Source organism: Dromiciops gliroides, chromosome 3 (assembly GCF_019393635.1).
Source record: "Dromiciops gliroides isolate mDroGli1 chromosome 3, mDroGli1.pri, whole genome shotgun sequence".
Taxonomy (NCBI): Eukaryota; Metazoa; Chordata; class Mammalia; order Microbiotheria; family Microbiotheriidae; genus Dromiciops; species Dromiciops gliroides.
The window spans coordinates 339765106-339790834 of NC_057863.1; the positions used below are offsets into that span (position 1 = coordinate 339765106).

The window sequence follows — 25729 nt, forward strand, 5'->3', positions numbered from 1 at the left end:
TTTTTTGAGGGGAGCGAATGGTCTCCACAAGCATGTGTGGACCCAACCCAGATAAACATGGTGGGAATGAAATCGGGAGGCTCGTAACACAAAGGATTTCATAATTCCCAGGGACCTAAAACCAGGTACCTGTAGGAGATACTCCACACTAGCAAAGGCCCAGGAGCCGTAACGAGTCATAACTAGCTGTCTGCTGCCCCCTGCAGCCAGAGAGCAGCAGCAGCTACGCCATTCAGTAGAGACCAGGGGGCACACAGGTAAGTGTTGGTTCAACACTTGGAGAAAGCGTTAATACTCTTCTCTGACGAATATTTAAAAATCATAAAATATAAGAGCTAGAAGCAAGCTTTGTTGCAATTTAGGCCAACCTTCTCATTTTACTGATAAAGAAACAAGAGCCCAGAAAGCGGCTTCCCTAATGTCATCAGGGGAGTCATCAACAAAGACTCTCATATACCTAGTGTCCTTTCCAGCACTCCACACTGCTCTAGGAAGTTAATAAGAGGATATTTAATGGAGATTCTAGGGGAATCAAATACTCCCACCAGTGGGAGTCAGAATGGGAAGAGGACAGAACAGGATCTGGGACATACTGTGGCTCAAGGGAAAGAACTTAGGGAGAGTTCTTGGCATAGCAGAGCTCCTTGGCAAGGGCTGGCTCCAGGTGAGTGGCTCCCCAAAGTTTGTCTCTGGGCCTCTCTGAGTGGAGGAAGAACACCCACATCCTGAAACTGAACAAAGAGGGGGAAATAGTTGAGGACCTACTCTGGGGAATTCCCCCTACCCTGAACCCTATCATCCAGTTCACACACACACACACACACACACACACACACACACACACACACACACACACACACACATCCTTCCCCACCAACACTGGCAAATCTGAAATATCCCTTGCTCTGTTATCTCAGGGTTACCTTCAGAGAGTAAAGGGTAGAAAGGACTTTAGAGCCCACTACCTTCTTTTCCAATAAGGAAATTAAGACCCAGAGAGGGGAGGTTACTTACCCAAAGATCACACAGCTAGCAAATGGGAGAGCTGGGGCTAGAAGCCATGTGTCTTGGCTACCAATACAAGGCCCTCTCCTCTACACCCGGCTGCCTTTACCCACCCCATGAGGTCCTAGTGAATTTGGGTAGGGTGATGCTTTCCCCAGAGGATATCTGGACTTGTTTCAGGCAGCCTTTGGGTTCACCTGTCCTGTTTCATGGGTAGGGAGATGCAGTGGCTAGTCTGTCCCTGAAATCTATGGAGTAACCTGGAAAGGCCTGTTGTGCTTGGTGGAGTCTACTACCTTGCACTTGGTATCCCCTCCCTGGGCTTTCCTACCCTCAGCCTTCACCAACTCCTCCCCACAATGCTCTTTGCTCCTTACCTCTCGCTGAGGAGCTGCTTCCCGACCCGACAACGGAGCTCTCCCTGACCTCCAGGGTTTCATGTGAAAGAGTTGGGGGGCAAACACAGGAACAGGGTGGGAGCCTGGCACGGTGGTGGGGTGGGTTCTTGACATGTTGGTAGGGTGAAAGCTTGGCACACCACCAGTAGAATGAAGGGTGGGCACAGAGATGGCATAGGGACAAGGCACTCTGGCTGACTGGGAGTAGGGCACAGGGACGGGGCAAGGGGCAGCGTGCCACTGAGGGGAACATAATCTGGACATGTGGACCTTGTCTGGCCCCACCACCCTCTGCAGCCGGATAGCTTCTGCCATGTACCTGGGAAAAGAAAACAACTCCCAGCTCTGCTACCTCTTCTCCCATCCCCCTTTCTAGAAGGAAGAATGACAGGGTTCTTGGCTCATAGTACTCAAATTGCTCCAGGGTGAGTTGCTTCCAACAATCCCCACCCCATCCATTTCAGCTGAATCGCCCACTTCTAGAGACCCTGGGGTGGGGGAAAGCTGGGAGGGACTATACTCGGTGCAATAGCTGCAATAGTGGGGAAGGCTGCCCAGCTATACTAACCACACCGACTGACTCTTCATGGGATGCCCTGGGGGAGAGGGTTGGGGAAAGGAGCAAAGAATGGAGATTGAGGGGGACTGGAGATGGGAGCGGGGCGGGGCAAGGGTTAGGGAGCTCAACATGACCCTTCCAGCCTTGAGGTGACACACTCAGGTTGGGGCCCCAACTCACTTAGGTCCCACTGGTGCACAAAAGGCTAAATACCAATTGGTGGCACAGCCCCGGTCAAAGGGATTATAACCCTGCAGGTAACGGTACTGGGAAAGGCAGGAGGGAGGTTGGTTAACTTGCTACTTACTGCATTATCTTGTACAGTCATTTGATAATACTTGTTTTAGCTTTCTCCTCCCCTCCCCCCAAACTTCTCCCTCATTAGAGTATAAGCACTTTAAAGGACTGAGTCCCATTTTATCTTTGGGTGCCCAGCACCTGCTTTCCTTGCAGAGAGGATGGGGTATGCTTAATGAATAAAATAATAGCTATCATTTAAAGGTCCACAGGACATTTTATGTCATCTCTTTTTGATTTCACAAACAACCCTGGGAGGGAAGTGTCATTATGATTCCCATTTTACGGATGAGAAAACTGAGGCTGAGGAAGAGGTGACTTGCCCAGAGTCACACAGAGTCAGTAAGTGCCTGAGGCAAACTTTGAACTCCGGTCTTCCTGACCCAAGTCCAGCATTTTATAGTCATTGTGACACCTAGCTGCCTGGATATGTATTGAATGATAGAGGAGGGGCAGCTAGATGGCACCGGCCCTGGATTCAGGAGTACCCGAGTTCAAATCCGGCCTTGGACACTTGACACTTACTAGCTGTGTGACCCTGGGCAAGTCACTTAACCCCCATTGCCTGCAAAAAGAAAAAAGAATGATAGAGGAAGAGTGGGAACAGAGAATATGGAGACACTCCAGAGATAAACCCCAACCTCCCACTCCCATCCCCCAACGCTCAAACACCAGGTGGCTCCCATACCTTGACCTCATAGAAGCGCTGGGCTGAGCTCATAAACAGAACCTGAAGTCCCAGCAGCAGCAGTAGCGGCAGCAGGAAGGCAGCAGCCGGGACCGCCACCACAATACTGGCAGCTGGGCTAAGGGGGGAGAACTTCCAACCCCCTCCTGCTTACCTGCTGCCCTCATCTCCCTTCCCCGTCCTTACTTCACTAACCCCTTCCCTGCCTCCTCAGTCCCTTTCCCCCTCCTTCCTGGTCCCTTCCTTGTTCTTGGCCCCTTCCCATGCCTTCTGCCTTAACCCCCACTCCCCACCCCTGACCCATCATTCCCTGTCTTCACTGCCCTCTTCTCTGATCCCTTCCCAATTTTCATTCCTCCTCCTGGGTTATAGGATCATTCCCTAAACCCTTCCCCTCTATTCCCCTTTCCAGGCTCCCCTCCTCTTCCCTGTTTTTCCCTGCCTTTGTCTCAAACCACCTCCTTTTTCACAAAGCCCCAGCCCCAGAGGTCCCAAAGAGGATACGCAAAAGCCTTATCCATCGAGAAAGGCTGGTGGGAAGTCCGGATCAAGAAGGCCAAGCAGGCAGAAAACAGGGCTGCCGTGTAGAGGCAGAGTGAGAACACCAGCAGCATGAAGCATCGGAAGTTGCGTTGGCCAATGCAGTTGTTGACCCACTTGCAATGGTGATCAAAATCCTGGTAGGAGTGGGGTGAAGTGGTGCTGGGGACCCAAGTAAGGAACTCCTTTTTTTTAATTTAATTTAATTTTTTCTTTCTCTTTCTTTTTTTCCCCCCAAGGAATGCCTAAGCTTCAAACCCTTCTCCCTTTTCTTGCCCCTACCTCCCCACCCATTTTCTTTTCTTTTCTTATTTCTTTTTTTAGTGAGGCAATCGGGATTAAGTGACTTGCCCAGGGTCACGCAGCTAGTAAGTGTTAAGTGTCTGAGGCCGGTTTGAACTCAGGTACTCCTGACTCCAAGGCCAGTGCTCTATCCACCGCGCCACCTAGCTGCCCCTCCCCACCCATTTTCCAATCCTTCCCCTTTGACTCACTTTTTTCTCCCTCCCACACTCAGGAAGAAAGAAACTGAGAGGCCAATTAGGCAGCACATTTTTGTCCCTTGGCCTGGTAAGTTTGGGGCTGTGAGTTCATCCTCTCAGAGGGGCAGCCTGGGGCTGTGAAAAGAGCATCAGACCAGAAATCAGAGACGTGGGCTCTGGCCTAAGGTCTATCACTAACAATGTCTGTGACCCTGGACGAACTGTAAAATGAAGGTGCTAATTATACTTTCCCTGCTCATCTAAGGGAGTTTGTATGAGGATCAAATGAGAAAACATGATAGCTAGCAATTTTTTTTTTTGGTGAGGCAATTGGGGTTAAGTGACTTGCCCAGGGTCACACAGCTAGTAAGTGTCTAGGGTCTGAGGTCAGATTTGAACTCAGGTCCTCCTGACTCCAGGGCCAGTGCTCTATCCACTGTGCCACCTAGGTGCCCCGATAGCTAGCAATTTTATAGAACTTTAAGGGTTTTCTGTGGGTTCTCTCATTAGAACATGAATGAGAAGCCACATGATAAAAAGTAAAGTGCTATAAAAGAGTTTTAGATTACTGTTCTAAGAAAAGTCTCCTGGCCAGGAACCCCAGAGGCTTTGTTCCCAAAGACTTGAGTCACCATTTTAGAGATGAAAAAACTGAGACCCAGGAAGTTTCAGTTACTTGTCTAAGGTCACACAGGTAGTAGATGTCAGAGGCAAGATTTGAACCCACATCTTCTGACTAGAGAATCTGTGCTTGTTCCATACTATGGTGCTACCTGAGGTCTCATAGCTAGTCAGTGGTATGGCTGGAAATCAACCCCAGATCTTGTGATTTCTAAGGCCTGGGCAATCCTGACAGCACCAGATTGCATCTCAACTTTTCATAGACATGTCTGATACATGCATACACACATATTTCCTACTGTTGTGGAGCTATCTGACACGGGATGTGTTTTGGAACAGTCTTAAAAGGTTTTCCTCATATATGATGCAGTAGGAAGCTGGGCTGATGTACAGGAAAGGACACTAGATTTGTTGTCAGAAGACTTGGGGTTGAATCCTAGCGCTGAACCTTCTGTGTGACCACACACAAGTCATATAACCTCAGTTTCTTCATCTGAAAAATGGAGATAATTTTTTCCATGTCTTACCTCAAAGAGGTTGTGAGGAAGCTATTACAGGAAATGTCAGCTATTGATATAACCATTTGGGTTTGGCTTACAGACTTGCAGGTGGGTGGAGTCATGAAGCCAGGCTGGATGTCCATCCAGGACTCACCTCCACGCAGATGTTGCACCGAGAACAGTGGTGGGTCCGGGGAGGACGATGGTAGCAACAGCTCTGACACCATTGCAGGCGGAAAGCTCTCCTGTTCACCCACATCACTTTGATGTCCAGTGGGCACTGCCACTCAGAGCCTGGGCATGGAGAGAGGCAGGAACTACCTGATGATGCTTACTTACACCCCCATGACATGATCAGAACAATGAACTGGAGGCCTGTGTACCTCTAAAGTACCCTCCCTGGAGAGAGGGAACAAACAGTCTGTGGAGAAGAGACATTTTCAGGTGGCATCCATTCCCAGGGGACAGCCCCACAGATACACCTGAGTGTCTAAAGCACTTGGGTTTTTCAGCAGGAGGAATTTTGATTTAGAAACCAGGCCTTTGGAGTCATGGCTGGCCTGCCCTTTAAGTGGAGTTGAGGAAGGGGGCAGGGCAGATAGGGAAGGGAAGAACAAAGAAAAGGGGGTACTGGGAAGGGAAAGTAGGACCCAGCAGGATGGAAGGAGCAGGTTCTTATCACCCCACTCCACAAGTGGCTAGGTTTCTCCCCTCCACTTCCTTCCCATGCCCATTTTACCCTTTCCCAGAATCAGCAGGAAAACCCTCAGAAGTCATCCAAACCAGTTCCTTCTTCTTCTTCTTCTTTTTTTTAGTGAGGCAATTGGGGTTAAGTGACTTGCCCAGGGTCACACAGCTAGTAAGTGTCGAGTATCTGAGACCGGATTTGAACCCAGGTACTCCTGACTCCAGGGCCGGTGCTCTATCCACTGTGCCACCTAGCTGCCCTAGACCAGTTCCTTCTTTTTACAGATGCAGAAACTTATCCCTAAGAAGGAGAATGACTTCCCAAGCTCACACAGCTAATTAGTGGCAGAGTTAGGAAGAGACCCTAGATCTCTTGGTTCCCAGCTCAGAGTAGACCACACTTTGGCCTCAGAAGGTCCCTGAGTCACTGCTTGATGGTTTGAGAAACACACAGAGAGAAGGGGCAGAGCCAGGAGAAACTGAGGCACAAAGAAGGGAGAGGTTTTAGATCTCCATGGCTTTCCTGATCAATGGCCACCACTTCTCCTCCTCCCCATCCTCTTTTACTTCTTGGAGAACAAGGTCTCAGGCAGGCAGGGGTGCCTCACCTCGGTGGAGGATGCCAGGGTCAGAGAAATTGAGAACAATGAGACTGACCACAGTGGGAACAAAGAGGAACCCGGTGATGGTGGGAGACACCCAGTCACCATGCTGAGCCAGCCACCTGCAACTGAAAACAGAACCAAGCCCAGGCTAAGTTTCCTGTTCAGTCCTCCCTCTACTCCCCTATGCATCTTCTCTCCCATTCTAAACCATTCCCTGCCGCGCCCCCCCCCCCAGGTCCAGAAGGACTAAAAGGAATGTGTATTGAATGTAAACTTCCAGAATTGGATATTATCTCAAAAGAATACCCCCATTCATCCCACCTGAGTCAATGTCCCAACCTAACATTAGATAGCTGGTGGCCTGTTCCAAGGCAGCAAAGGGGAGAGAATTTCTGTTGTTCTTGGTAACTCTGATGAGCAAGGTTCAGGGAGTATGGTCCATTTCAGTACAGTGGACATTTTCTACCCACCAACCATTTGGGGCCTTGAAGTATCTGGGTGGGCTTTGGAGAAAGACAGGGAAGGAGCCCTGGACTAGCCCAGAAGACTAAAGAGAATCACAGGGACTTTGGCTTAGAGGATGGTAAGCATTTCATGGACTGGGAACAACCATGGGTATCTGTGACATGCTGTGATTTCCATGAGAGATGAGAGAACACTCCAGCAGACCTTCCCTATCCACTCGGGATTTCTGCAGAGGGAAGGGTTAGGCATCTGGGCCACGGAGAAGGCAATATGCCTGTGAGAGGGGGAGCTCTGCCCTGTAGTGCTTCATGGGAGCAGGGAATGGGGAGAGACCCACTCACGGAAATGAGAAGAACAGACCACTGATGATGATCAACAGCACAACATTGAAGGCAGCAAAAATGCTAGATTGAGCCCAGGAGTGAGGCACATTCCTATGGGGCACTGCTACCCTCTTGGGGTGCATGAACGAGTACCTAGGGCTACCAGGGGAGAGTAGAACCACTGCTGGGCTCCCTCCCCGCTGATGACTACACATGACTTGTCCCTGACCTTCAGAATCCCACGAGGAAAAGTTGCCAAGTCGATGGGGACCAGAAGGAGGGAAATACAGTGTGACATCATAATGGAGGAGGAGGTTCCGTAGGGGAGAGAGAGACTTACAGGTTTTCAAGCAGAGATACCTTCATCTGGTTCCCTTGTTTTATTTGACTACTCTCTATCCTTAGGCTTCCAAGCCCATTGTCCAAGTTCTGCTCCTGTGAGGGATTATTCTCATAAGAATGAAAAAGATAGGGGGCAGCTAGGTGGTGCAGTGGATAGAGCAACGGCCCTGGAGTCAGGCGGACCTGAGTTCAAATGCGGCCTCAGACAGTTAACTCTTACTAGCTGTGTGATCCTGGGCAAGTCACTTAACCCCAATTGCCTCACCAAAAAAAAAAAAAAAAAGAATGAAAAAGATATATAGATGGATATAGATAGACAGATAGACAGACATAAAAATAGACAGCATTTATGAAGTATTTACTATGAACCAAGAACTGGGATGTTGAAAAGTTATTGGGGGAGGGGAAGATATTTAAACCTAGGACTATGGTGAAGAGATGAAGGAATTGGTGAGTGAAAGGTCAGATTCTGGGGACCCATAGGTGGACCCCAAATTTCCATCAGGGTAAAGATGTTTAGAGCAAAGAGCCATGGTGAAGAGTCAGTGGGGACCTGGCATGGAAACCTGGACATCACACATGGCTGGACAGCTGCTCTGGTGCTTAAGGATACAAAATTTGGGAAAATATATTGGAAACATATCTATGGCTGTCCTCTACTTTAAAAAAAAATCTAGCCAAAAAGTGACTTGCCCTGTATCTACCCCACCAATTTAAAATTTTTATTTTTATTATTATTTATAGCAGTGATTTCATTGATGCAGGAATCCTCTGGTGAGGAACTCCTCTCTATCAATGGGCCAAGTCCCACCAAATTCCTTTTATGACACAAATATGGTGCTGATACCTAAACCAGGAAGAGCTAAAACAGAGAAGGAAAACTATAGATCAGTTTTTGTAATAAATATTTATGCAAACTTTTAAAATAAAATACTAGTGTGAGAAGTGATAAAAATTTGATACATGGTGAAATCTTCTCAGAAATAGCTTGATACATGAGGAGAACTTCTCAAGGGAAGCATGCCCAAACAGGGAACAGCAGGGCAATATTATCTAGTGAACTCAAGAAAGAGAAAAGTAAGTTTTTCAGGCCTAGAGGTAGAAACCAGTTTGAGCTGATTCTCACCAGTGTCCTAGAAAAAGTAGGTAAAAGGTTAACCCTAGTCTCTACTTCGCTTGCTTAATAAACTTATTAATATTAACTTCTCCTCCCCTGTCTAAAATCTCCACCCCATTTTTGATCTTGGATCGAATGAAGGTGTATGTGTTTGGGAGGGGTAACACATCAAAGAGGATTTAGCTGGAACTCTTCTGGGAAGATTGGGAACCTGTGCCTAGCAATCAGGGGAGGGACTGATTGTGGGAGGGTGCAAGATAAAAACAAGGTACTTGCTTTCAGCATTGGCACTCACTAACTGGCTTTACTGTGGGTGCCCCATTCTCATGAGAATGCAATAAAGGCTTTTGTCATACCAAAGTTGCTTCTGAAAGAACTTATTTTGAGAAAGTGGTCGGCACCTGTTTCTCACATTAGGAAGGAGATTATAGCAACATACAACAAAGATTATATATTATGACCACATAGGATTTATACCAGGAATGCAGGGCTGGTTCAATAACTGAAAACTATCAGGATAATTGGCCATATCATTAACAAAGCAACAGAAATATAATTACCTCAATAGATGCTGAAAAAGCTTTTAACAAAATACAGCACCCATTCCTATTAAAAACACTAGAGGGGGCGGCTAGGTGGCGCAGTGGATAAAGCACCGGCCCTGGATTCAGGAGAACCTGAGTTCAAATCTGGCCTCAGACACTTGACACTAGCTGTGTGACCCTGGGCAAGTCACTTAACCCCCATTGCCCCGCAAAAAAACCCCAAAAACAAAAACACTAGAGAGCATAGGAATAAAGGGAGCTTTTAAAAAAATTGATAAGTAGTATCTAACACTATCAGCAAGCATTGTTTTTTTTAATAAATTTTATTTTCCAGTTACATGTAGAAATAGTTTTCAACATTTGTTTATATCAGTTTTCCAATTCCAAATTTTTCTGCCTCCCTATCCTCCCTCCCTCCCTCCCCTAGACAGCAGGTAATCTGATATAGGTTATATATACACAATAACATTAAACATATTTCTGCACTAGTCATGTTACAAGAGAAGAATCAGAGCAAAAAAGAAAAACCTCAAAACAGAAAACCAACAGCACCAAAAACAAAAGAAACAGTATGGTCCAATAAGCATCCATATTCCATAGTTCCTTTTTTTCCCCCTGGATTTGGAGAGCCCTTTCCATCACGAGTTCCCTGGAACCCCCCTGTACCATTGGATTGGTGAGAAGAATCTAGTCCAACACGGTTGATCAACGCATAACACTGATGATACTGTGTACAATGTTCTTCTGGTTCTGCTCATCTCACTCATCATCAGCCCACACAAGACCCTCCAGGTTTCTCTGAACTCCTGCTCATCATTTCTTACAGCACAATAGAATTCCATTACATTCATATACCACAACTTGTTCAGCCATTCCCCAATTGATGGACATCCCCTCTATTTCCAATTCCTTGCCACCACAAAAAGAGCAGCTATAAATATTTTTGTACATGTGGGTCCTTTTCCCTTTTTTATGATCTCTTTGGGAAAATCAAGCATTATTTGTAATGAGGATAAGCTAGAAGCCTTCTCAATAAGATTGAGGTGAAGCAAGGATGCCCATTATCACCTCTATTATTTAATACTGAACTACAAATGTTAGCTACAGCAATAAGAGAAGAAAAAGAATGTGAAGGAATTGGAATAGGCAACAAGAAACAAAACTATCACTTTGCCGAGGATATGATGATATACTTAGAAAATCCTAGAAAACCAAGCAAAAAACTAGTTGAAATAATTAACTGTAGCAAAGTTGCAGGATATAAAACAAACTCACATAAATCATCAGCATTTCTGTATATAAGGAACAAAATCCAGCAGGGGAGATAGAAAGAGATAAATAGTCAAAGGAAATGAACAGGCAGTTTTCAGATGAAGAAATCAAAACTATCTATAGTCAGATGGAAAAATGCTCTAAATCACCACTGACTAGAGAAATGCACATTAAAACAACTCTGAGGTACCACCTCATACCTATCAGATTTGGTAATATGACAGAAAAGGAAAATTGTGGGGGCCAAATTTATTCTAGGGAGAGTTAATTGAGTGGCTCACCATAATATTGGGGTCCCAGAAATAATGAGGGACCTCTAGGTCCAAAGCTCTCTCCCCTCTGAACTGCCTTTTTAAATATTTCTCCCAGGCCAATAAGAAAGGAGCCTAACAGCCTCTTTTCCACAAATGAACCAGGTTTTATTAATGGGAATAAAATAAACAGCAAAGGTGAAATTAATAAAATCAAAGACAAGGGAATAGGGAAAAAGAAATACGGATAATCCCCCTAACTCTAACCTAAGTCTATACAATCCCCAAACTCGCTTCCAGTTCAGCTAATTCAAAAGAGCAGGGCTCGTATGTTAACTCACCACCTGGGGTCTGTAGCTTCAATGGAAAAACAGCTTTGCAGCCAGGGCCCACAGGACTCATCTGCTCCTGCAGCTTGCACCACTGGAAAAGAAAGTCACTCCGGAAAGAGATTGAGCTCCCCTCAGCGAGCATTTACTCTCCCTCCCCCAAAAGCGGAGATCCTTCAAACTGCCTGTGGAGAGTGGTTTCTCCTGCTGACATCAGCAGCATCTGTCACTCAGGGCAGGCCAGGTGTGGCCCATCCCAATCAGTCTGCCAAATTCCATTATCTCACCACAAAATGATAAATGTTGGGGGGGGGGGCAGAATCAGGACATTACACTAATGCACTATTGGTAGAATTGTGCACTAATTTAACCATTCTGGAGAACAATTTGGAACGATACCCAATGGGCTACAAAATTGTGCATACCCTTCAACCCAGCAATCCTACTACTAGATCTATATCCTAAACAAATTTTTAAAACTGGGGGGAAGGGTCTACTTATACAAAAATATTTATACTAGCTCTTTTTGTGATGGCAAAGAATTGGAAGCTGAGGGGATGCCCATCAACTGAGGAGTGGCTGAACAAGTTGTGGTATATGATTGTAATGGAATATTACTGTGTTATAAGAAATGACAAGCAGGATGATTTCAGGAAAACCTGGAAAAACATATATGAGCTGATACTGAGTGAAGTGAGCAGAACCAGGAGAACACTGTACACAGTAACAGCAACATTGTATGATTATCCACTATGAATAACTTCCTATTCTCAGTAATACAGTCTCAATTAGTAAAAATAAACAAATAAATGAAGAGAATATGGACTAAAACCTCAAATGAAACCATAGAATCTGATGACATTTTGAATTTTTTAAATTAAGAAAGAAGAGCTACTATTAGATGAGTCCCACAGGATGGAGGGGACACCCATGTGGATGAGATCAGAGCTCTGGTGGAGTCTAGGACAACAATATGAATTTTAGCAAAATAATAACAACCACCATTTATTTACTCTATGGCTTCTTCTAATCTCTTTTCTGTTGATAGACTTGAAAAGTGTTGTTTTAGAAGACATTTTATGACATTATAGTCAACACGTGAGTAGTTCCATATTTCTTTGTGTTCTTCCTTTCTTTCCTTTTGCCAGTCCAGAAACTGGATGGAATATCCTCAGGTTTGTGGGGAGAACTGTCTTTCTTTTCTTTTCTTCTTTCTTTTTTTTTTTGCGCGGGGCAATGAGGGTTAAGTGACCTGCCCAGGGTCACACAGCTAGTAAGTGTCAAGTGTCTGAGGCCAGATTTGAACTCAGGTCCACTGTGCCACCTACCTGCCCTTTTATTTTTCTTTTTAAAGAACTTTAATAATATTTTTTGTTTTTATCTTACCTTCATTTCCAAATGTTTCTTCCTATCTACTCCTCTCCCAGAGAATCGTCCTCAGTAACAAAGAATAAAAAAAAAAGAGGGAGAGGAAGCAGTTTATTAAAAACAAATCAACAAATCAATTCAGTCTTAGAGTATATGAAATGCTCCAAACCTATCACCCTATAGGGGAAACTGTTAAAGGTTGCTCCATGAGAATAATAGTTTATGGAAGATGGTTGGGGATGACCCAGTCCAAGGGGCAGCTAGGTGGCACAGTGGATAGACCACTAAGCTTGGAATCAGGAAGACTCATTTTCCCAAGTTCAAATGTGGCCTCAGACACTTACTAGCTCTGTGACCCTGAGCAAGTCAATTAACCCTGTTTGGCTCAGTTTTCTCATCAGTGAAATGAGCTGGAGAAGGAAATGGCAAACCATTCCGGTATCTTTGACAAGAGAACCCCAAATAGAATCGTGAACAGTCAAACACTACTGAAATGACTCAAAAAAGACCCAATCCAAATAGCCAAAAGTTAGGAAGAAGTTATGGAAAAGAATTATTTCCACCAGTCTAGTGTGTCTCGGTGACAAAACCCAAGGAAGGCCTGAAGAAGTCCACCATAACACAAAAAGGAAGTGGTGAAGCAAATTTTCAAAATGTGGCTCATTTGCAGAATTTCAGAGCTGAAAGGGACCTCAGAGACCAGCTGAATAACCAAAGCTTAATAAGGATCCTTTGAACTTCAGTAGCAGCTAAGCTCTACCCCTACTCAATAGGCACTTACATTGTTATTTATCCTTTTATATACACAGCCTAATGTAGTGGAAAGGTTAGTATCAGAAGACAGAAGACATGTATTCAAGTTCTGATGATGATACCCCCTAGCTGGGGAATTGTGGGTGACTCATTTGTGTTGGTAGAAGATAAGAGTCTATGGAAAAAACTGATAATTTTCAGGATGTATAAGAGAAATCATTTCTGAGCTTTATTACTTTGTTCCTTTAAATAGATGTCACATTAATTACAGAGACTCCAGAGTCATAATGGTAAGGAACCCACATAACATCACCATGCTGAACCTTAGTGCCCCCTAGTGTACACACAAAGCAAATCCACCATGACACTGTGTATTAAGGATTGTTGTTGAGTTCGGAGGTAGTGGCTCCACACTCCTCAGTAGTAAAAAAGTGTTCATTATAAATATATTTGCAGATTTTTCCCCCATCATTTATCTGGTTTTGTCCTATTTACAATTTCATCCTCAGGTAGTAAAGAGATGGGGATGTTTACCTGTAACATATTTATGGAACCTGTGAAGATCATTTTGAACCCCTTACTCATATTAATCAGCATTTACTCAGTTTATGTTGATTTGATGGGTATCAGTGATTGTATTAGTGAATTAAGAAGAATTGAATTAAGATTAAGTTAGTTAGGGGGCAGCTAGGTGGCACAGTGGATAAAGCACTGGCCCTGGATTCAGGAGTACCTTAGTTCAAATCCAGCCTCAGACACTTGACACTAACTGTGTGACCCTGGGCAAGTCACTTAACCCTAATTGCCCTGAAAAAAAGCAAAAAAAAAAAAAAAGATTAAGTTAGTTATATATGGATGAGTTATATATGCTGGGACCCAATAACCTCTTATGTATTAGTGATATTGAAATGCATTAATTGTATCATTGTAGATTATAGGATAAAATCATATAATTAAAGCACATTACAGTTAACTCTGAAGCTTGCTGATTACAGCATCAACACACCTTAGCCCCATGAACCACTGTCTGCTCCACTGTGACCTTTTCTTTTGCCCATCACTTTCTAATTTCATAGGATACCACTGATCAAAACACCGGACATTTGATTTTCTACGAAAACCTCAATTGAGGTAGTAGGTGGAATGCCTTGACTGCGTAAAACCTGCAGCTAATGACTCAAAAGCCTGCTGACAAAGTGGTTATGATTGATAGACATGCCCCTCAACCAATCAGAGTTTTCCCTGCTCCTGGTATTAATCAGTTATGAAACTGTACTGTTTCATTCTATTTTGGTTTCTTCTTTTGTTTTTGTTTTTGCAGGGTAATGAGGGTTAAGTGACTTGCCCAGGGTCCCACAACTAGTAAGTGTCAAGTGTTTGAGGTCAGATTTGAACTCAGGTCCTCCTGAACCCAGGGCCGGTGCTTTATTCACTGTGCCACCTCACTGCCCCCTATTTCATTCTATTTTGAGTAGCCAGCACCCAAGGGGAGGGACCCCTGATCATGAGGAAGATCTTGGACCCAATTAATTAGGGACCCTGGACTTCCTAATAAATAAAAAATGTTTGGAGTGCCTCAGTGTCCTTTTGTTGTACATTGGATTGGAATCTTGGGGTCACAGGACCATCACCTGTAACACTTAGATATTTAACAGGTTTAAAGAGTGTCCACTACTCCAAGACAGAGCACAGATAGGTTCTTTCTGGGCTTGTCTTATTTTTGCCTCAACGATTTCTCTCTGATAGGTCTAAGGGTATATTAAGATTTCTATTATAGCTGGGAAGTTCTAAGGATGTGTAAAAAATATTTTTAGGTCTTTTTGAAGTGACAGAATCAAAATTTGAGGGGAAGCCCACAAATTGGGGGGAATGACTGAGAAAGTTGTGGTATAAGATTGTAAAGGGATACTATGGTGCTGAGCTCTTAACATTGTAACAACTGACCAATATTCCAGGGGACTAAAGACTAAACTGGCTGCCCAACCCTGAAAAAAAGGTAAAGAACTCAGAGTACAGAATGAGATTAAATATTTTTTTGAATATGGCAATGCGGAAATTTATTTTGACTATATATGTTTGTAATGTTCTCATAATGAGGGGGTTAGGGTGAGAGAGAATAAGAAGTTATATCTTAGATAATTAAAACAAAGAAAAATAAATATATATATATGCATACATACAACATATATATATATATATATACATACATACATACATACAACACACACACACAGCTAGGTGGAGTCAAGGTACTTCGAGTCAGTAATACCTGAATTTGAGTACTTCCTAAGACATTTATCAGCTGTGTGACTCTTGGTCAGTCACTTAATTGCTCTCAGTCTTAGTTCCCACATCTATAAATGAAGATAATATACCTCACAAGATTGTAGTAAGGACCAAATGAGAGAATATATATATATATGATAGTGATTAATTACCCTGGTCTCCACTACCTGAAGGCCAAATATGGCCTTACATTTCACGCTTCCCCAGTGATCTCTAGTACTTTTAAGGAGGTGGGGAAGGGGAGTCCTGTTCATCATTGGCTCAAGCTCCTACTGACAGTGTTTGCCTCTGGTACCCCAGTCCATCTTTTTTTTTTTTTTTTAGTGAGGCAATTGGGGTTAAATGACTTGCCCAGGGTCACACAGCTAGTAAGTGTTAAGTGTCTGAGGCCAGATTTGAACTCAGGTACTCCTTTCTTTCTTTCTTTCTTTTTTTTTTTTGGTGAGGCAATTGGGGTTAAGTGACTTGCCCAGGGTCATACAGCTAGTAAGTGTTAAGTGTCTGAGGCTGGATTTGAACTCAGGTACTCCTGACTTCAGGGCCGGTGCTCTATTCACTGCACCACCTAGCTGCCCCACCCCAGTCCATCTTTTTTTTTTTTTTTTTTGGTATTTTTTTTTTGGTGGGGCGATGGGGGTTAAGTGACTTGCCCAGGGTCACACAGCTAGTAAGTGTCAAGTGTCTGAGGCCAGATTTGAACTCAGGTCCTCCTGACTCCAAGGCTGGTGCTCTATCCACTGCGCCACCTAGCTGCCTCGCCCCAGTCCATCTTAACAGTCAGATTAGCTTTTTTTTTTCCTTTCTTTTTTTTTTTCGGGGAAATGAGAGTTAAGTGACTTGCCCAGGGTCACATAGCTAGTGAGTGTCAAGTGTCTGAGGCCAGGTTTGAACTCAGGTCCTCCTGAATCTAAGGCCAGTGATTTATCCATTACACCACCTAGCTGCCACCCAGATTAGCTTTTACAAAAGAATATTTATTTCAAGGACAAATATACAAACATCCCTCTATCATAAGAGAATTTTAGTATTATTGGTTTTTGTCACATATCTTACTTGGAAGAATTTAGCTTAAACATCTAACTTTAGCCCTAGAACTGTCTGCTTAGTTCCTACTCTGTCCATTTGCAAAATTCTAGCTTGAGACATCAGCTAAATCTTCTAATATTTGATTTTTTTTATTATTTTACCTGATGTAGATCAATCTTCTACTGCTACAGGTTCTTTGATGGGTAAATCTTTACCTTCCTTTTTTTGCACAATTGTTTCCATTCTGCCTTGTCCCATATATGATTTTCAGAAATACTACTCAGGGGGCAGCTAGGTGGCGCAGTGGATAGAGCACCAGCCCTGGAATCAGGAGTACCTGAGTTCAAATCCGGCCTCAGACACTTAACATTTACTAGCTGTGTGACCCTGGGCAAGTGCCTTAACCACAATTGCCTCACTAAAAAAAAAAAAAAAAGAAAAAGAAATACTACTCAGGGCCCTTTGGGTTTTGTGTACCATGGGACTATACTCCAAGCATAGAATAAACTGGCTATTAAAATATCTTTGCATGTTGATAAGCATGATTGGAAACAAAACCTATCAGAGAATCCCTAAATATTTTTGCATCAAAAGGATAGATCACAGACCACAAAGGGACAGGAAGAGGTTGGAAAAATCAAGTATTTCAGCCGAGAAGCCCTCCAGCATGCATAAGGTAAAATTTACCTAGGGAAATTTCGAGCAGGAAAAGTAACTAGTGAAGTTGCTCTTTCTTCTAAAAAATAGCAGAACACGTATAACCTGTATTTGATTGCTTACTATCTCAGGGAGGGGGAAGGGAGGAAGGGAGAGAAGGCTAGAATTTGGAGCTCAAAACTTTTTTTTAAATGTTAAAAAAAAATGTTTTAATGTCATTGGGGAAAAAATAAAATATTGCACATATTTAAATTTTTTTAAAAATTAAAAATAGCTGAGACAGATTAGTGTTCTGTGTACTTGCCCATGTTGTCTATATTGCCTATTTATCTATCTCTTGCCCCTGAATGAATAATCAGTCAACAGACTTCCAGAGTATTAAGTCTTGGCAACTGTACCAATTTTAGTGATGAGCAAGGCTCTGCGATTTAAAAGTCAAAAGCAAGGACTAGGCTTAGAAACTCTTTGTTCTTAACAAGAAGGGCTAGGTATTGTTTTTTTAAATTATTTTATTATTTTCCAGTTACATGTAAGGATCAGGTTTTTGTTGTTGTTGTTGTTGTTGTGGGGTTTTTTTGAGTTTTTTTTAGTGAGGCAATTGGGGTTAAGTGACTTGCCCAGGGTCACACAGCTAGTGTGTCTGAGGCCAGATTTGAACTCAGGTACTCCTGACCCCAGGGCCGGTGCTCTATCCACTGCGCCACCTAGCTGCCCCTGTAAGGATCGTTTTTAACATTTGTTTTCATAGGATTTTTAGTTCCAAATTTTTCTCCCACCCTCACTTCCCTCACCCCTCCCCAAGACGGAAAGCAATCTGATATAGGTATATATGTACAATCACATTAAACATATTCCTGCATTAGTCATATTGTGAAACAAGAATCAGAGCACAAGGGAAAAAACTCAAAAAAGAAGGGGAAAAAACCCGGCCCCAAAGTAGAAACAGTATGGTTCAATCTGCATTCAGAATCCAAAGTTCTTTTTTCTGGATGTGGAGAACATTTTCTATTATGAGTTCTTTGAAATTGTTTTGGATCATTGCACTGCTAAGAAGAGCCAGGTCTATCACCATTGTTCATCACGCAATGTTGTTGTTACTGTGTATGATGTTCTCCTGGTTCTGCTCCCGTCAGTCAGCATCAGTTCATGTAAGTCCTTCCAGGATTCTCTGAAATCCTCCTGCTCATTGTTTCTTACAGCACAATAGTATTCCATTACATTCATATACCACAATTTGTTCAGCCATTCCCCAATTGACGGGCATTCCCTCAATTTCCAATTCTTTGCCACAAAGAGAGCTGTTATAAATATTTTTGTACATGTGGGTCTTTTTTCCTCTTCTATGATCTCTTTGGGATACAGACTTAGTAGTGGTATCACTGGGTCAAAGGGTATGAATGGGACTAGGTATTTTTAAAATGCTGTGCCTTTTCACTTCATTTTCCCAATGACAAATAAGCAACTTGCTGGTCTTTCTGTCATTTGTCACTACTGTACAATCCTGGCTACCTTCCCAGTCTAAATTCATGGATAGTCCTAGTCTGATCTGGATAAATACGAATAATATTCTGCTTTAGCAGTCAGTAATTAATTGGAGATTTCATTTGGTCTGGTCTGGTTAGGTTTAAAGAATACAACTCTGACATTAATCTTAATTCCACATTGAGGGGGTCAGAATCACTGTTGGAGGGTCTCTCAGTTCAACTTGTCTGTGTGACTGTCTTTTGTAATTACTGCACTGTCTTGACTATTGAGTAGTTCTGGTCTGGTCTAGTTAAAATGTGACATAAATCTCAACTCTGCTTTGAGTCTACAGTTAGCTTATAATTCAGGTTTGTGGAAATTGCCTGTGAATTCAGAAGATAAATTATTCTGAGTTGAATCTACTCTTTTATTTATTTATTTGTTTGTTTGTTTGCTTATTTATTTCTTTACTCATTTATTTATTTATTTGCTTACTTATTTACTTATTCATTCATTTTCTCACTCATTTGCTTACTTATTTATTTACTCATTCATTCATTCATTTATCTATTTATCTATCTATTTATTTATTTATTTGGCGAGGCAATGAGGATTAAGTGACATGCCCAAGATCACACACAGCTAGTGTCAAGTGTTTGAGGCTGGATTTGAACTCAGGTCCTCCTGAATCCAGGGCCAGTGTGCCATTGTGCCACCTAGCTGCCCCAGAATCTACTCTTTTTTTTTCTTTTGGTGAGGCAATTGGGGTTAAGTGACTTGCCTAGGGTCACACAGCTAGTAAGTGTTAAGTGTCTGAGGCCAGACTTGAACTCAGGTCCTTCTGACTCCAGGGCCAGTGCTCTATCCACTGTGCCACCTAGCTGCCCCAGAATCTACTCTTGGTATGGGAGTTCTAGTCTCTTTAAACTCTGTGAAAAAGAAAAATGAATGAATTGTAAAAACACAAAATACAATGTCCTTGACCTGGGAGGATCTTTTTTTTTAATGCATTTTTATTTATTTCATTAAATATTTCCCAATTACATGTAAAAAATATTCTTTTTTTAGATTTAGAGTTCCAAGTTCTCTCCCTCCCAACTCTCCCCCATCCTTGTTGTTCAGTTGTGTTCAACTCTTCATAACCCCATTTGGAATTTTCTTGGTAAAGATACAAGTGCTTTGCCATTTCCTTCTCCAGCTCATTTTACAGATGAGGAATTGAGGCAAACAAGGTTAAGTGACTTGTCCAGGGTCACACAGCTAATAAGTGTCTGAGGCTGGATTTGAACTCAGGTCCTCCTAATTTCAGGGTTGCTGCTATCTACTGAGCTACAAAGTTGTGCTCCTCTTTGAGAAGGCAAGTAAATTGATATCATTTATATATGTGAAGTCATGCAAAACATTTCCATATTAGCCATGTTGCAAAAGAAACACATACAAAAAGAAGTCTTTTTTAAAAAGTATGCTTCAATCTATACTCAGAGTTCATCAGTTATCTCTGTGGAGGTAGATAGCATTTTCATCATGGGTCCTTTGGAATTGTCTTGGACTGTTGCCTTGATCAGAGTAGTGAAGTCTTTCATAATTGATCACATTTACCCATATTTCCATTATTGTGTACAATGTTCTCCTGGTTCTGGGGAAGAGCTTTTGAAATTGAAATGTTGAGTATGCTTAAGTTAACTGCTGAAGCTTCATGGCCAAATTAGTTGGGATTGTTTATAAATACTGCAAGTCTAATTCTGACTCTACCTTCTTGCACAGTCCCCTTTGTTAAACAAATAGTAAGAGACATTTCAATAACTAGCAGGGAAAGACCAGAGATTTGTTTCTCTACCTTATGCTCCTTATTTTGTCCAGGGTGGGGTGGGGGTTGGGAATGAAATTAAGATTTCCATTTTGCAGAAATTAACTGAAAAGAAATCTGTATACTGTGCATTAAAAATTCACGAATGGGGCAGCTAGGTGGCACATTGGATAGAGCACCGGCCCTGGAGTCAGGAGGACCTGAGTTCAAATCCGGCCTCAGACACTTAACACTTACTAGCTGTGTGACCTTAGGCAAGTCACTTAACCCCAATTGCCTCACTAAAAACCAACCAAACAAACAAAAATTCGTGAAAATGTGGTTTTGAAAACACTGAAAAATATCCTAGTAGGTTTTTGGGGTAAGGAAATCTTTTGTTATAAAATATGCCTCTGTTACATTCTGTATTCCCTGGAGATAGTCTTAGAGAATAACGTGGGATGGGTTTAATTGATCAGATTGATCATGAGGCATCTCAAAGAATTACAAGACTCAGTGACTCAGTTTCCCAAGTTTTATTGCAATACTGTGAGTGACCACAGGGAAAGTACCGCAGAAGTATCTCTCGAATAGGGAAGGAGAAGACAGTTATATTTATAGTAGTATGGATAAATTGATTATCTGTCTCATAATAATCTCCACCTTAGGGAGGTACAGGGGAGGGCCTATCCTAATCTGGACTTCCTGGGGTCCTAAGCCAACTCCTGAGGCAGGTACCTTTTTTTCCGGGGAGGTTGTGTTTTGGGGGTTTACACGTCATAAGGTGAACTGAGGACAAATTTGGCCTTTTCTGCGCATGTTACCTCAACTTGCCAAGGTCAGTGTCCCTGTGTTTTTCATTCTCAGGCCTAGTTTCTGGGTATTAACATTTATCAATTACAGTTTCTATAACCTGTCTTTTTATGTTTTTGTTGTAGTTAAGATCTCTATGACCTGCCTCTTTATGTTTTTCTTATGAGTGGTGATTAATGGAAGTAATTAATAGGAACCAAACCTCCAGGTACCAGTTAATGAGAACCTAGGCCCTGACTTTGATGAGGGCTCAAGTCTTGTTATCCATTAATCCCTTTCAGAACTGGGGTCTATAAGTTATAGCCCCTTTAAAGCTCGGGTCTTAGGTTTGTCTGTTAACCCCTTCTTTACCTCCTAAATCAAGAGGACCCTCCAGAGAAAAGAAAGAAATATGTTTAACATGATAGTAATGTATAACCTATATAAAATTGCTTAGTGGTCTCAGGAGGGGGGAGGGAAGAGAGGGTGGGAGAAAAATTGAAAAAAAAATATCTTTATATGAAAAGAAATTTTAAAAAGAGAAGTAGACTTATTTGGTGTTCAGCATTATTTCTTCGGGCAGCTACGTGGTGCAGTGGATAAAGCACTGACTCTGGATTCAGGAGGACCTGAGTTCAGGTCTGGCCTCAGACACTTGACACTTACTAGCTGTGTGACCCTGGGCAAGTCACTTAACCCTCATTGCCTTGCCCCCCCCCCCCAAAAAAAAAGATTCTCTCTTCTTTTCAACATAACTTATTTATATCAAAAAGTGAATTTAAGGGGCAGCTAGGTGGCGCAGTGGATAGAGCACTGGCCCTGGAGTCAGGAGTACCTGAGTTCAAATCTAGCCTCAGACACTTAATACTTACTAGCTGGGCAAGTCACTTAATCCCAATTGCCTCACTAAAAAAAAAAAAAAAGTGAATTTAAAAAATTTTAATTATAGGAAAAGAATCTTTGCCTTTCCATTGTGAATGATTTAACAAAACTAAATGATCTAGGTAAATTAAAAGCAAATTCACTTAACAGAAATTGGAAAGGATTTTTGCTTCAAGAGAAAATTTCTGAGGAGTTGTAAAAAGATCCTAGTTAATTCCATCAAGGTAGGGCAAGAAATCTCTTGAGATAGTGGAGATCTCTTTCAAGATAGGTAACTTGCTGACTGGAAAGGTCTCTATTTGCACAACCTTGTAATGGCTCCTTTGATCTCTGAGGAGTTTCAGTTTTGATTTATGGGAAAAGTGTTGACAAATTCATCTTGACTGGTATGGTGGTAATCTACAAAAAAGAGATTCAGTGGAATGAAGGAACTAGTTCTGAGCATAGGTTTGAGATATGACTGGGAAATATACAAATGTGATGGACTGAGAAATTAGTAAGGGTACTCTGAAATTGTCTTTAAAGTGTTAAGTCCATAGGAGGAAAAGAAAAAAAAAGTTTCAGGAATTTTGGGATCCCATTGAGATCAGAGGAGAATGGGAAGATTTATATGCCTGTAAATTTGTGAACAATATTGGGAGATGTTTCAATCAATTTTTTTGTTTGTTTGTTTTTGTGGGTCAATGGGGGTTAAGTGACTTGCCCAGGGTCACACAGCTAATAAGTGTTAAGTGTCTGAGGTCGGATTTGAACTCAGGTACTCCTGAATCCAGGGCCGGTACCTTATCCACTGTGCTACCTAGCCGCCCCCAACCAATCAATTTTGAAATGTCTCATGATCTGAGTTTTATTTCAGCTATTTAGATATTTTGCTGACATAGAAAAACAGCTGGAATCATAGTATGATTTAAATTTAGACATTTACCAAGGGAAATTAGAAATGAATTTGTATGGGAAAACTTTATTGAATTATTTGAACCTGTGTGTGGCTAGGAGACCAGATTAGTTTAATGCTTAATGCAGGATGTGCAGATCATGCTGACCCTAAAAACCTTTGAAAGGAGTGGGCTTCCTTTTTTGCCTCTCCTCTCTGCTACATGACTTAATAAGCTTTTTTCTTTCTCTCTTTTTCTTTCTTTCTTTCCTTCTTTCTTTCTTTCTTTCTTTCTTTCTTTCTTTCTTTCTTTCTTTCTTTCTTTCTTTCAGGCAATGAGGATTAAGTGACTTGCCCAGGGTCACACAGCTAGTAAGTGTCATACACTTGTATGAGGCCAGATTTGAACTCAGGTCCTCCTGAATCTAAGGCTGGTGCTTTATCCACTGTGCCACCTAGCTGCCCCTAATTTCTTTCTTTTTAAAAAAATTTTATTTGGTTTAAAAAAAATTTCCAATTAAATGTAAAGATATTTTTTGAGTTCCAAATTTTTCTCCCAACCTCCCTTCCCTCCCCCCTCCCAAAGACAGCAAACAATTTGATATAGGTTATATATTACCGTCATGTTAAACATAATTCCACATTAGTCATGTTGTAAGAGACAAATCAGAACAAAAAGGAAAAAAACCACAAGAATAAATAACAACAACAACAAAAAAAAATCAACAACAAAAATGGAAATAGTCTGTTTCAATCTGCATTCAGACTCCATAATTCTTTTTCTGAATGTGGAGAGCATTTTTCCACCATAAGTCTTTTGGCATTGTCTTGGATCATTGTATTATAAGCTTCTTTCTTTTCTTTTTTTTTGGGGGGGGGTGTAGGGCAATGAAGGTTAAGTGATTTGTCCAAGGTCACACAGCTAGTAATTGTCAAGTGTCTGAGGCCAGATTTGAACTCAGGTACTCCTGAATCCAGGGCCGTTGCTTTATCCACTGCACCACCTACCTGCCCCCATAAGCTTCTTTCTTAAATTTTTTTTTCAGGTTTGGGTTTGTTCTCAATTGACAATTTGTTGTCGAAAATTGGATCTCTGATGGTGTGATGAAATTCAGGTGAGTACTTTAGGGGTTGAGTTACTTGTGGCCCTAAACTAGGTCTTAGTAGCCACTTGACTTAATTTCTTCTGAATAGGAAATTTGTCACCCCTGGTTAATCATGAGACTGTCTATGAGTAATGTGGAACTTTGTTGCATGATTTGCTATTCCAAAATAAAGGTTAAATATTATTTTCACCTGGAATTGCACAGAGCCAAGGAAGCTTTATCCTGTTATGTTTATGTTAGATTAGTCTGCACTTTTGAAGGGACAGTCTTGATCCTTCCTTTCATAGCAAATTTCTCTAACTGGGGTAGATGAACTAACTGTATGATGAATTTTATTGCTGCAATACTCAAATATCTCTGAGTTATTACAATGAGATACAAATATGAAAGACTTTACTATTCTGAATTTGTGATCATTAATGGTTATATATTCATGCATAAGATTAAGTTATTAAAGTATCTCATTCTTTCTATATAATTTGAGGATAATATATATCCTCAAAGTGGGGATAGGACAAAGATGTGAGGTGGTAATGAAGTAGTAAACTCCAATTTGAGAAAGCAACAAGATTAGATTGTTTCCTCTAAAAACTACCATGTAAGTTAGTATTATACTTTTTGTCATTATTCTCAATAAAAAACATTTGAGGAGCAGCTAGGTGGTACAGTAGATAAAGCACCAGCCCTGGATTCAGGAGGATCTGGGTTCAAATCTGGCCTCAGACACTTAAACGTACTAGCTGTGTGACCCTGGGCAAGTCACTTAACCCTCATTGCCCCGACCACCCCCCCCAAAACAAATTTGAAAGCCACTCATACATATGTACATATGTACGTTGTTATGTTTAGAATCTAATGTATGATCTCCTTATCTGGTCCCCCCCCTCCCCCAGTGTGTGTGTGGGGTAGAACTAGCTAAGTTTACTGGTGAATTCGGCAACAATTTAGGCTTTTAAGCATTTATTAAAGTATATTAGGGGTTAGCAAAGAGAGAGAGAGAGAGACAGTCACCTTCACCTAGCTATCCACACTTCCAAAGAGAACACGTGAAGTTCTGAAAAGTTAGGAGATCTGTCTATCCTGCCTACTTCTGCCACCACAGGATGGTTTCCGAACGAAAAAGAGTAATCCTCAGTCTGTTCCAGCGGAAGCTTTCTGTGGGACCAGAAGAAGGGCAGTCCCCACACACAGCTCCAAGCTAATTGGCTGGTCCATTGATTGACATGTGACTTACAGGTGGTCTATGAGTAGACATAACTTCCAGACACCAGGCAGCCTCTGGATGCTAGTCACATGCTTTCTTTGGGGGTGGGGGCATTGCCCTGGTTCTCACAATGTCTTTCTCAGCAGGGGGTGGCACCTTGATTCTCACAGCGTATTGTGAGATTTAAAATTGGATACAAGAGCATTAAACTCCCCTTTAACCTTTCTCTTATATATCTCCCAGACCAGTAAGTGAAAGAAGCCTCTGAGCTTTAATTAGAGCTTTTATTGTTTGGGAATTAATTAGCCAACAAAACAAGGTGATGTTGATTAGAGGGATAGGAAAGTAGAAATACAAATAAATAGTCTTAGATCTAAGTTTAGTCTATATTCCATATAAAACTCACCAAATTCCAAAACCACCTCTGAGGCTGAGAACCGCGTCAAGCACATGTTGTTACGGAGGACCAGGCCGATCACCAAGGACCAAGCTGTCAAACTTGAGT

The 25729-nt window shown here is 42.0% G+C and overlaps 1 protein-coding gene across 1 annotated transcript; it reads right to left on the bottom strand.

The window, feature by feature from the left end:
• Positions 1-599: 599 nt before the first annotated feature.
• Positions 600-7313, bottom strand: ZDHHC19 (zinc finger DHHC-type palmitoyltransferase 19). The gene is made up of 8 exons (XM_043993513.1): positions 7189-7313; positions 6386-6501; positions 5245-5384; positions 3452-3624; positions 2948-3053; positions 2143-2228; positions 1383-1722; positions 600-731 (listed from the first exon to the last, which is right to left on the bottom strand). Exons 1-8 carry the CDS (start codon positions 7311-7313, stop codon positions 600-602), a joined length of 1218 nt encoding a protein of 405 aa, XP_043849448.1.
• Between the last annotated feature and the right edge of the window lie 18416 nt (positions 7314-25729).

Excerpts from the sequence above, each read along its gene's own strand:
- ZDHHC19 (XM_043993513.1), bottom strand. The coding sequence starts at position 7,313 with ATGCACCCCAAGAGGGTAGCAGTGCCCCATAGGAATGTGCCTCACTCC. Across the intron at positions 6,502-7,188 it reads GGTCTGTTCTTCTCATTTCC|GTGGCTGGCTCAGCATGGTG; the intron begins GTGAGTGGGTCT and ends TTTCAGTTGCAG. Across the intron at positions 1,723-2,142 it reads TGTGCACCAGTGGGACCTAA|GTACATGGCAGAAGCTATCC; the intron begins GTGAGTTGGGGC and ends TTCTTTTCCCAG.